Here is a 12,036-nt window from a genome sequence, read left to right on the forward strand (position 1 = left end):
CAATTTATCGATAAAGTGAGTGGTGGATTAATTAACGTTGAAAATTAGAGTAATTTAGTAAATAAAGCAAGTGCTTTGCCTAAAAATCGCAACCTAATATAATGTAAAGATATTCAATTTAGTGACACAAAGCAGAGAAAAGCAGCAGCACAGTGTTACATCGGAGAAGATCGATCTAGAGATTTTTTGGTAATTTTTCCTTGTCTCCAAAGACTTGCTTAGGCAAATACCTGAAGGGAGCTTATACTGGGCTACACACAGTATTTGATTTGTATCAGCACGGCTGTTGGTGACATCCGTGTACGCACAAGTAAAGGGTGTGTCAGCAAACAGGAATTAACATGGTGTTTACATGAAACACATGTTGGTAGTCAAGTGTGAAGCAGGTCAGAAACATGCCATCCGTCTTATAGTTAACCCATGTGCTGATTGTGTTAAAAAAGCAGAATAATTAGTCTTTTGAAGCTGTAATACTGCAGCTAACCTTAAACCTAAAGCTAATTTAATCATCACATCAGTTGCCATTTTTTCATTCTGATGGAAGAAAACTGAAATAAAGTGGGGCTGGCAGAGAACTGCTATGTAAGCTAAAGATGCTGCCAGATGTTCTTCACATCATCAGTCTGGTACAAAAACATCATATGGCCTGCAAAAAAAAAAAAAATCTCTGACGACAGATCTGCATGTTTCTGAGCCTCCAGATTGACAGGTACCACACTGAGGAGGGTGAAAGTGTCATATCCGTACATTCGATGGAGCAGGAAAATAAGATCCGAAGGGCAACTCACATTGTTGACACCTGACACCTGTCAGGTCTTTGAAAGCTTTACATATATCGATTTCTGACAGGAAGTAGCTGATACGATCCACACACGACAGAAAACAGACCAACAGGCTAAAAAAAAACAAAAAAACAAAGTGTCAAATGATAAATATCTTTAATTTTTTTCAATTAATCAAAACTCTTACGATGATGATCCAAATTATGATATGACTTTACACTGTAACTCAACATTAACCATCACTTTAATGTCCATTTCCTTTGTTTCTGGCTAAACTAGAGGAATTCAATTGATTTCAATCATGCAAGTTATTTTCAAGTCATGCCAATGAGGAGGGCAGTAATGCAGACGTATAATAGAGATTCTCTTTATTATAGTGCATTTATCAGATGTTACAAGATGAGTTTAAAAAAGCATAAAAGGTACTTCGGAAATACATATGCACATACCTTGTTATTTGTACAGAAACAGTCTTGAAAATTAAAGCTTCACATCTGAACATGGGTAGGTGGACGATGTCAAGTTAAAATACACTTTCTTACAGAGTATCATATACAGATTTGCATTTCTCGCTGTATGCCAGATTATGTAACGCATCTATGAACTCTACGGCTGTTTAGGAAATACCATAATGGAAGGGCAGAGACAGCCCAAATATTAGTCATTCAGTTACTCACACTTTCCAAGAAAACATCTAAATGTCCAGTTATAGAAAAACTAAAGAGGGAAAATGAGTTTCCCTTTAGAGGTCAGTGTTATATTATGACCTTTAAGTCATCTTCACTCAGTAATGTCTGTGCACTGTTGAAGATTGATTTCTTATTAATTGCAGGAGCAGTTGAGATCGATGGATGTGTGGGAAACTATTCTATTACTGGTTGAACTAGGGTAACATTCTCACGTGCACATTTTTAACTGTCTGCTGGTGTAGAGCAATGGGAGAGGTTATCGTCTATGGGTTCATTGCAAAGGCTGATGGATAAACCGCTGTATTCACACAGGCCTGTGTTGTGCAAGCTGATGAGGTTGTGCAAACGGCATCACAGGGACATTGATGTAAATAACACCAGGGGAAGCGCCCTGGATACATGCAGGGAAAATACCACACAGCCCGAAGCGTCGATGAGGCATTTACAGTGCTGATTCATACAGCAGGCCAAGAGCAAACACTTTTACAGTTCAACTGTACCGTATATCGCAACGCTGACAATTTGGTCAGGAGCATGGGCGTGCTCCAGAAAACAACAGAGGAGGCAACTTCACTGCTCTGCAGGCAAATCCAAAACACAATGAGCCAATCCTGATTCCAATCAATTGGTCCCGAAAGCATTTTACTCTAAAGACTGCACACCTGGCAGGTAAACCAGGTCATGTGTGCATCAACAGTAACATAAAAAAAACAACAACCTACAAAACAAAATAGAAAACAGACCCTAAACCGAAAGAACTACATACAAGAGAAAGTAAGACCATCAGTAAATAAAAATAAAAGGCCAGAGTGGGAGCAACTCTTTTTCAAAAAAAAAAAAAAGAAAAAAAAAGGCCTCGATGTTTCAGCGGTCTGCAGCTGAAACCCACACAGCACCCAGAGGACACACACAACCACCAGTGACGCTGTAGACATGCTCAACACACCTCCACATATGTAAACATGCGCTGAAAACATTTCTTGCCTGTTCCACACGCAGCTGTGACGGATCTTTTTTTACCTCGATGTTAAAACAAGAGGCTGGGTGATAGGAAATGTCAGAGTGGAGGGACTGATGCTGCTGAGTACGTTTTTATCCTGACTGTTAACAGGACCTTCAACACACGGACTTGACCTAAACAAAAATTCAGAGAAATCAACAAGCATCCAGTGTTTGCTGCAATTTAAATCTGCCAAAAAACTAAATTTTCGGAATAATCTGAACTGATATTGGATGTCAGGTCTTTCTGATTTTATCGAAGATCACAGATGAATGAATAGTTATCTTAAAAGCCTTCATGCCACTTTTTTAAGAATCATTCTCGACAGATGACACACAGGACTCTGCGTCTTGTGTTGTCCATTGCTTTGTGGGAACCAGTACCTTTGGATGTGCTGACACTGGAGGCGGGAGGAGGTGTTTGAGATTTAACTGTGTTCAAGGCACAGCAGGGCTGCTCCCACTCAGCTCACACATACAACACATTCATTCATTCAGTCATTAATAAAAAAAAAAATTACTCATCCAAACACCCATACAGTACACAGATGCAGTGAGGGGGTGGGGTGGGGGACTGGCCAAAGGTCCAACTCTTTAGAGGAAAGAGAGGAAAAGAGGGATGAGCGAGACCAGGACCAATGCAGTCTCCCGTTACACTGCAGACAGAGATGACAGACGGGAGGAGGAGTGATGGATCATTTTGCGTTTTTCAGCTGGCTTGAGAGCCAGTCCAGACCCTCATAGAGACCATCTCCACTGGTGGCACATGTAGCCTGGATGTACCAGTTACGGTGGCGCAGGGAGTGCAGGGTCAGCTTGTCCGTGATTTCAGCTGCATTCATGGCATTGGGCAGGTCCTGCAATCAGAAAACACACAACAGTGAATAAACAAGAAATCTCTGTTCAGGTTTACAGTTGGATTTACCAACTGCTCAAGTGTCCCCACACAGCGTCGAGTAGTTCCAGCTTGAGCTTTATCAAGTACTCCATTAATCCATCAACATATAATCAACTGACAACAGCTCCGACCGTAACCTAATTATCTCTGTATATCTGTTTTTTTATCGACAGTTGGTTAAAATCAACAATAGGCTAACTAACAATTGATTACAAAATTTTGTTTCAGCTCTGATTCCACAGTAATCGTATTCACTGCCACACACACTGAGATGGATAGGGCTTCAGGATTTCAATATCTGTACTTTGGAGAAAAAAAAACTGATTTGATCACACTTGATTCACATCCCTTTTACTTTGTTCCACACTGTGCTTCACCGTGGATCCAGTTTCTATTCTTCCATGTACAACTAGTTATTGTGAGTGAGCGCAAGAAGAATGAATAATGCTGTACGCACAATTAAGCAGATTTAATTTACTGAATTTAATTTACTAAAATTAATTGAGTGTAATATAATCTCTCTGTTTATGATATAAGTATACCGGTAGTACATTACATCATTGTTCAATGAAATGTTTTCTAGTTCTGTCCTTTTCTTCTTCTATTGTATTAGTCAATTTAAATCAACATTTAACTTTATTACATACATTAATTTTATTTTCTTAATACTTATCAAGGGGCAGTGGGCCCATCTCCTGATTTTGTTTTTTACCTTTTCTTAAGGGTTGTAAGAGAACTTTACCTGTTTGTTGGCGAACACGAGCAGCACAGCATCCCTCAGCTCGTCCTCAGCCAGCATTCGCATCAGCTCTTCCTTCGCCTCGCCGACTCGTTCCCTGTCATTACTGTCTACTACGAAGATGAGGCCTGGCAATGGGAAAGAGGTACTGTTTGTAAGAAGGGACGTAAATAAATGTCTTGACTTAACGTGTGATGTGGAATTCAACCAACAACGGGCTAATGCTTGTGTAACAGACTTTGGAGAGATGTGGAAACACTAGGAGGCCTCTTACCTTGTGTGTTTTGGAAATAATGCCTCCACAGAGGCCTGATCTTGTCCTGACCACCGACATCCCACACTGTAAAACTGATGTTTTTGAATTCTACTGTTTCAACATTAAAACCTGCAGATGAAAGGGGAAAAAAACAAAACAAAGACATTTTGAGAATGTCTGTATTTTCACTCCCTACGGATTAAAGCTCAAGAACATGCAGAGCAGGACTCACCGATGGTGGGGATTGTGGTAACAATTTCTCCCAGTTTGAGCTTGTACAGGATGGTCGTCTTTCCGGCAGCATCCAGTCCTACCATCAGGATCCTCATCTCTTTCTTTCCAAACAACCCTTTAAACAAGCTACCGATATTCCCCATCTTGGCTCACCTGCAGACAGAAATGGGTATTAAGTCAGTGGTTAGGCTATATCTCAAAAATGTGATGTCACACTGGGACAATGAGTTTACCATTAAGTGTTAATGTTCCTCCTTTTAAAGCTGATGTCTGTCTATTAGAGGGAGCTGCAATGTTGCTACAGAGCACTAAACAACACCTCCTCAACAACACCGCCCCTTCAAAACCGAATACCAATGTGTATGTGCATTTTAATGACTGTAAAAACCTCTTCTGCTATTTCTCAAGTTCCTCTCAGCCCTTTTACTGAAACAATAAAGCAGTCAGTAACAGATGGTAACAAGCGGTGACAGTAAGTGCTGATGTAAACAAGATAGGCCAACAGTATGGTACTGATATCACAAATAATTCAAGTGTCAGCCAATCAATCAGTGTGGAGTTCATTTAGCTTTATTTTTCATTTCACATTGTTAAGCTTTAAATACCTATTAAGCTTATAATACACGCCAGTGTCACAGGTCAACAAATGGAGCACTGTTGTGAACACATGGACGACATATGATTCTTTGCAAATGACAACTTCTTTCCCTATACCCAATGTCAAGTTGCTTGTTCTGTTTGACCAACAGCTCACAGTCCAGAGCGAGTCCTTTTTTGCAATAATCACTTTTCCATCCCTGGTCTCCCTCAATGTTCTGTAAACTCTGCAAGTTTATTCATCATGCTAGTGCTACACATTACAATAGCTGAATTTCAGCAGACATGAACAATCAATGAGGCCCAGGAGTAACTCAGTGATCAAATGCTGTAAATCATATTTCTTTAGCCTTTTCTTCAGTGACTCAGCTGCTTCTGCACAGCTGTGTACTACAGTCGGTACAGGTGGCAGGCACTGTAGAGATAAGCACCAGTAAATAAAAAATAAAAAAAGAGCTCATTCCTCCAGCTCAGGAACAGCAACAGTAACTGTGAAAACAACACATCTTTGGCTGCATTGCATTTTCCACAACTGCATCTATTGTCAGCCAAGAAATGTATATCACTGCTTCGTCTGAGACCGATTTCTGCCTGGATGATTGTTGGTTGACAATGCAAAATGTCCAGCCTAGAAAAAAAGCCCTTTTGTTCCAGCTCTGAGGAACTGGCACTAAGACCTGCTGCTCACCATTTATGTTTTAGACAAGTTAGAAATTATCACAAGAGAAAAGACATAGCTACACAATCGAAATACTGACATTACACTGTCTTCTATTGGGCTTGCAAGTAATAGCCTAGTAGTTAATGTAATTTCTTCTTTTGATTATTTTCTATATTTACATTTTCTTGCTTATAATACACAGGAAATCATTGTGGTACTCACACCACAAATTATAACACAGTAGTTTTACATTTTATTCGACTAATTTCTTGGAAGCTTGAAGATATAGAATATCTGGCAAAACTTAGAGGAAAGAAGCATGGATGTTTTTTGCTTTCATATCTTGATGATCATTTTACAGTCTTATTTAGTTTGCCACCAATGCACCTACTGATTCAAACAATGTATCGAAATAGTTTCAGATTCAGTCAACAAATCCACGAGTCAGCTGATCATTTCCAGTCCACTGTAGGTGATGGCCACCATGCTGTTAAATCCTCAGGGATAAAGCAGGAAAAGCAGCTTTAATTTGGCTATACAGCTGCTGGAGGGCTGGCTGTGTGAATTCTGGCTGATAGTGTGAAGTCCATTATGCAGCATTTCAAAAATGCCTTCATGGTGGCTACAGTATGTGCTTGTGACCAGCAGCTGAGGCTGATCATATGGCAGGCATGCTGCAAAGCCAATTAACACAAATCCTTCAGTGGCAGAATAATGTATCTTTCCTTTAAATAACCAAACATGACTAAGGACCTTTGTTTTCATCATTTCAATTGTAAGCATCAATAAGTTAACATTTCAAAAGTCCACTTGGGTGAGGACAGTATCTAAAACATTGAAATAACATGACCAAAGCTGTGCAATCTCCCAGAATTACTCCACAGCTTACAATTTCTGTGGCGTGTCTCTACAGTGGTTAGACAGAAGACAGCTCCAGCAGATGGACAACAGCAATTAAAGCTCCCACCCACTCAAATATTCTAAGATTGTGCTTAAGGTAAGAGGCGCAGTTGAAACTTGATGTTTTGGTTCAACACATTTAGCATGAGAACCAACCTGTTCATCCAAGAAGACAATGACAAACCATGAAACATTATGTTTTTACATATCCAAAATAGTCCCAAACAAATGTAACATTTGTAGATGGGGGAGGATGAGTATGGATGACAGTTTTCTCAACAACTACTAATGTAGCACCAGCTGATCCAAATATAGTGTATTTGACAATACAGTCAAATACAGTTGCCACACAACAACGAACTTTGACCACTGGTACAAGTAAAAGTAAAGGGACAGGACACCAGTGAATCTTTGGCACAGGCAGTCACACAACATATGTGAGCAATTAACCGGGTTAAGAAAATATTTCCATCACAATCCTTACTTGCATCTCTAAAAGCATGCAATGTATTCAAGCTTCTTGTTGTTTTGGAAACCAGTATCAATGCAATCCAAATAACCACTACTTTTACCAAACATAACTAGGATTTAGGGTTAAGTGTCCAATAGTTGATGAATGAAGAGGTCCTGCGAACTGAACTCGCCTAAAAGTAAACAGGTATGACAGGTTTGTGTGCACGCAAGGGGGGGTTGAATACTTAAAACTGTTGAGATTATTCTGACTCATAACTTAACCCGGGCAACATTTTTTTGATATGTCTCTATGTAAAATTCAAGAGCAGTAATGAGTGAGCTTTTCTTGGATACACTGTGATGCTACCTGCCACATAGATTTTTTTTTTTTAATTTCAAGGTGGATTCAATCTAAAAGGGCAGATTGATATTTCACTGCCTTCGGCTATGCTTACATTAGGTCTGTGTAATTGTACCTACGGCTCATAAAACCACATATTTAGGTCGCTTAATACATAATAATAATGACAATCACGTGACGTTAATTCCGTTATTAGTAACATTAACAGTTAATCTTCAATTAGCATCATGCAGCTGGTCGGATAGCATTAGCCCGGTCTTGGTTTTAGGTTTTTTGTTTTTTTCTTGGCAATAACCAGCGACAATAAAACATTAAAAGAGACGTGTTACAACCACTGACAGCTCTAACGTTACCAGTCGTTTAAGAGGAGTTAAAACGAGCAAAATATTGAAACTTCTTCAGCTGTTAGTTTAAACTTAAAACTGCTAAGGAAACAGCTAACGAACTTAAAGCCTCCACGACTCACAGCCACCTGTAACCAGACACACGTGAACAGGCTCATGGTCTCTATCCTTATTGAAATGTAAAATTGCATCCATAGCGTTCACATATTACATGTTTGCGTTAATGTTTTTACCTTTACTAACGCTTCTCGATCCTTCTTCGTTTCTCCGGTTCAACAACAAAATGGCGTTTTCCGGCGTCGTCGTCTTCTCCTTCTACGTCATCATCTGCCTCCCCGTCTTCTTCGTTCTGCTTTTTTAAAGATGGCTGCACAGTGCATCACCGCCATCAAATGGTTTGGAGCAGGGTGTTTTGAATTAATGTTTTGAAACTAATTTCTAAGTTTGCTGATGTGGATGAAATGAAATGTGCACTTTTTGTAAAGATGAACCAGAAACAATATTACATTTATTTTGTATTTGCCCATTGTCATCTGTTTTTTTGAATGACATGGAAAACTTTGTCTAGGCCTACAACAAAACTAAACAACACAATTAGACCCAAAGATATTATTTCAAAATTTGAACATGATGACAAATCAGTTTGCTATATAATTAATCTCATGATTCTAATTCCACATCCACAAGAAGAAGTTTTCCAAGTCCCTTCCTAACTTTAATATCTTCACAGAAAAACCGTCACTGATGCTAAACAAGAAAAGTGAACGCACACTATTATACTTGAACTCATTTTCACTTTCAGTCCCCCCTATGCTGTTCTATCAAGAGAAGAAAACATAGCAGCGAAATGAAATAATGACACAGATATTGCACATTAAAGATTTATATTTATTTTTATGTGATTAATACAGTCACACATCTAAACAAGCACTCCTGGTTTGTTGTTTGTAGATGTCCATTTATCCAAATTACCAGTTTGCATTATGAATAAAGTCAGGTATTTCCTCTAAAGTAAAACCATACAGATAAGAAATTATTCTGTACAAATTACATAGTGAAAAGCAAAAAACCAGTGAAGGTGTTGTAGTTCTGGGTATCATCGTAGACAAGCCTGTTTGCCTGGAGACTCACATACACATTGTCTCCCACCTCTAGGGGAATGACCACTGCATTGCTGCCCATGTCATTAGTGTCAGATTTTGCGATGTCCCAGACAGTGACCAGCTTCTCACTGTTCTTCATTAGGCTCACAACAGAGTTGGGAGGTGGACTGTAGGTGGCGTACATTGAAAATCGAAAGAAGTATATTCCTTTGACCATTGCTGTGAAAATGCCTGCCAAAATAACATGAACAAAAAATGCTAAATGTTAACTGTCATTGGTTTTTCATACATTTGTACTTGCTCTCTCTCTCTCTCTCTCTCTCTCTCTCTCTCTCTCTCTCTCTCTCTCTCTCTCTCTCCATGAAACACTCTACCTGTTGAAGGATTGTAGCCATTTCCAGTGTTTGAGAAGATCTTTTTGTACTGCAGAGCGGTGTCGATAGAGAAAGGTCCAATGTTTCCAGAACCAGAAGTCCTGAGAGCTGCAGAAAAGGCCACCTGAGGTTTACCTGGGAACATCAAACATCCACAAACACGTAACGGTTAGAATTTACACACTTAAGGAATTATATCCCATTATTTTGTCACATAAAACAAATTTGCTCTATGTCACCCTCAATGAGGCTCCGCAGCTTGAAGACTTCTTTTTCACTGCTTTGCAGTCTGGTCTCCAGGAGTGTTATTTTTTCTGCCATGTTATTAATTTTCTCTACTGCTGACCCCAGAGTGATGTCATGGATTGACGATCGAGGATCATAGCTTCCTTGGCCCTCTTCACATTGACAGCAGCTGAATGCTAAAAGAATCAGAACTGCAATTATCTTCTTCATCCTTGTGGTTGAGAATCTGAGTCTCTGTGCAGCTTATCTCTTCTTGCACTATAAAAAGCCTGTCTGACCGTGTGCAAAAACCTGGTAAGTTTCAGGAAATACACATGCTCCTCCCTTTTTATTGATGTTTTAGTTGATGTATGGAGTTGGAAATGGAATTCATGAACTGTCAACAAAAAATCCTCCTCTTTGAGTAAATGTTTAATTGACTCTAATCTGGTCCCCCCAGAGTTCCTCCTTATTTATTGATGTCCTAGTTAACAAAGGTGGTAAAACCCACAAATGACCAACAAGTAATTATTGATAATCATACATCACAGGGACATAGTGCTTTTTTAATCTGAAGTAGGCTACTGACTAAATGAAACTTTTAAATAATACAGTTTTTTGTTATTACAGTAGGCCTATGTCTTACCTCTGCATTCATTTAATGTGTTAATATGCTTGTCTTAATGCCCCTAGATATCGTGTGAGAGCAGGCACGTGCACACATAGGGCCCAAAGGGTGCTTGAGCCCCTGCCCTTTTTGCCTCGTATTAAAAAGTGCCCTTAAAAAAAATGTTTTTTCAATAAATGCATTCCTGTTGTGCATGAGGATGTAAACAACCGCGCTGTAAAAATGCCACGGTTATCTACCGTACGCATTTCCTTGTAATATACACGGTATTGTGTATGTCTACGTTAGTGTGTGTGTGTTGTCCGCTGCTGCTCCGCTCTGTCCCTCACTGAGGGGTGGGGGGGGGGGGGCTGCCCCGCGGTGCGCGCTCCCTCACATGCACGTCCAGAGAGAGAGAGAAGTAGAAGCTGCTGCCTCATCGATAACTCTGTGTTATCCAGATGAGACGTGACAGTGGAGCGACTTGTGTCGAATCTCGTGAGTTATAAATCCACCAACATAACTTCCTTGTCGGTTCTGACAAGTCGCCGTCCACTTATTCAATGAGCTTAATATGAGTCATATTTCAGAAAAGCGCCATTTGTGTTTGTTTAGCTCACTGCTTGTTAAGAGTTAAGCCCCACCCCGTCCTCTGTCTAACATCACCTGAATGTAGTGAACAACAACAGCAACAGGAGGAATCACTCACTCAGCTTGATTTCACTGACTATTTGAATTTGTTTCCAGATATTGAGTTACTGGTAATTGTGACTTTGCTGTTGTAAATATTGCTGCTGTTCTGAAATATGCACAGTAGCAGTCACAGTAGTCATTTCTTGGTTTTGTGTGTGTAGCCTGTAGGCTTAGCCTACTTCTATTTTGCATTTTTTTTTCCTGCAATGTTAATGTGCACCCAATACAATATTAGCCTTAGCCTACCAGTTCAGAAGTCATGACTCTGTTTCGGGAAGTTGGGAAATTGGTCCAGCGTGTTGACTGCAGTCCTGAAGGCGTGCAGGCTTTCTCTACCGACTAAATAGTGACTGTAATTTATTTTAATTTATTTATTTTGATATTAAGGCCTGAAAAAATTGTACATACTGCCCTTTTCTGATGTTGAGCCCCTGCCCCTCTATAGTCATGTGCACGTCCCTGTGTGAGAGCACACATTTTAACCAGTTCCATCTTTCTTTCTTTTTTGAGTGGACTTTGAGAGGAAGTAATGACTTAAGGGTAGTTGTGATGTTTTCTTAGTGTGGGTTTAAGCTGGTCTAGAGAACAGCCAAATAGTGTTCAATCTGCACACTAGCTACGTCTGCATACCTGGAAACCAATATGCTGTTCTATCAAGAGAAGAAAAATAGCATTGAAGTGAAATGATGACACAGATATTGCGCATTGAAGCTTTATATTTGTTTTGATGATATTAATACAGTCGCACATCTAAACAAGCACTCCTGGTTTGTTGTTTGTAGATGATAATGTCCATTATCCAAGTTACCATTTTGCATTATGAATAAAGTCAGGTATTTCCTCTACATTAAAACCATACATATTTGATAATTATTCTGTTCAAATTACATACTGAAAAGCAAAAAACCAGTGAAGGTGTTGTAGTTCTCGGTATCATCGTAGACAAGCCTGTTTGCATGGAGACTCACATACACATTGTCTCCCACCTCTAGGGGAATGACCACTGCATTGCTGCCCATGTCATTAGTGTCAGATGTTGTGTCGACGTCCCAGACAGTGACCAGCTTCTCACTGTTCTTCATTAGGCTTACAGCAGCATTGGGAGGTGGACTGTAGGTGGC

The 12,036-nt window shown here is 39.7% G+C and overlaps 2 protein-coding genes across 2 annotated transcripts; both read right to left on the reverse strand.

Annotated features, from left to right (window-relative positions):
- Positions 1-998: 998 nt before the first annotated feature.
- Positions 999-8,243, reverse strand: arf2a (ARF GTPase 2a). Its single transcript, XM_083976767.1, has 5 exons — positions 8,147-8,243; positions 4,596-4,750; positions 4,382-4,492; positions 4,111-4,235; positions 999-3,327 (listed from the first exon to the last, which is right to left on the reverse strand). The coding sequence occupies exons 2-5, from the start codon at positions 4,738-4,740 to the stop codon at positions 3,166-3,168; spliced, it is 543 nt and encodes a 180-aa protein (XP_083832893.1). The 5' UTR covers positions 4,741-4,750; positions 8,147-8,243; the 3' UTR covers positions 999-3,165.
- Positions 8,244-8,787: 544 nt separating this feature from the next.
- On the reverse strand, positions 8,788-9,920 carry LOC310990576 (complement C1q-like protein 2). Its single transcript, XM_083978009.1, has 3 exons — positions 9,630-9,920; positions 9,391-9,525; positions 8,788-9,247 (listed from the first exon to the last, which is right to left on the reverse strand). The coding sequence occupies exons 1-3, from the start codon at positions 9,844-9,846 to the stop codon at positions 8,961-8,963; spliced, it is 639 nt and encodes a 212-aa protein (XP_083834135.1). The 5' UTR covers positions 9,847-9,920; the 3' UTR covers positions 8,788-8,960.
- Between the last annotated feature and the right edge of the window lie 2,116 nt (positions 9,921-12,036).

Source organism: Trachurus trachurus, assembly GCF_905171665.1.
Source record: "Trachurus trachurus genome assembly, chromosome: 8".
In the NCBI taxonomy this organism is placed as follows: Eukaryota; Metazoa; Chordata; class Actinopteri; order Carangiformes; family Carangidae; genus Trachurus; species Trachurus trachurus.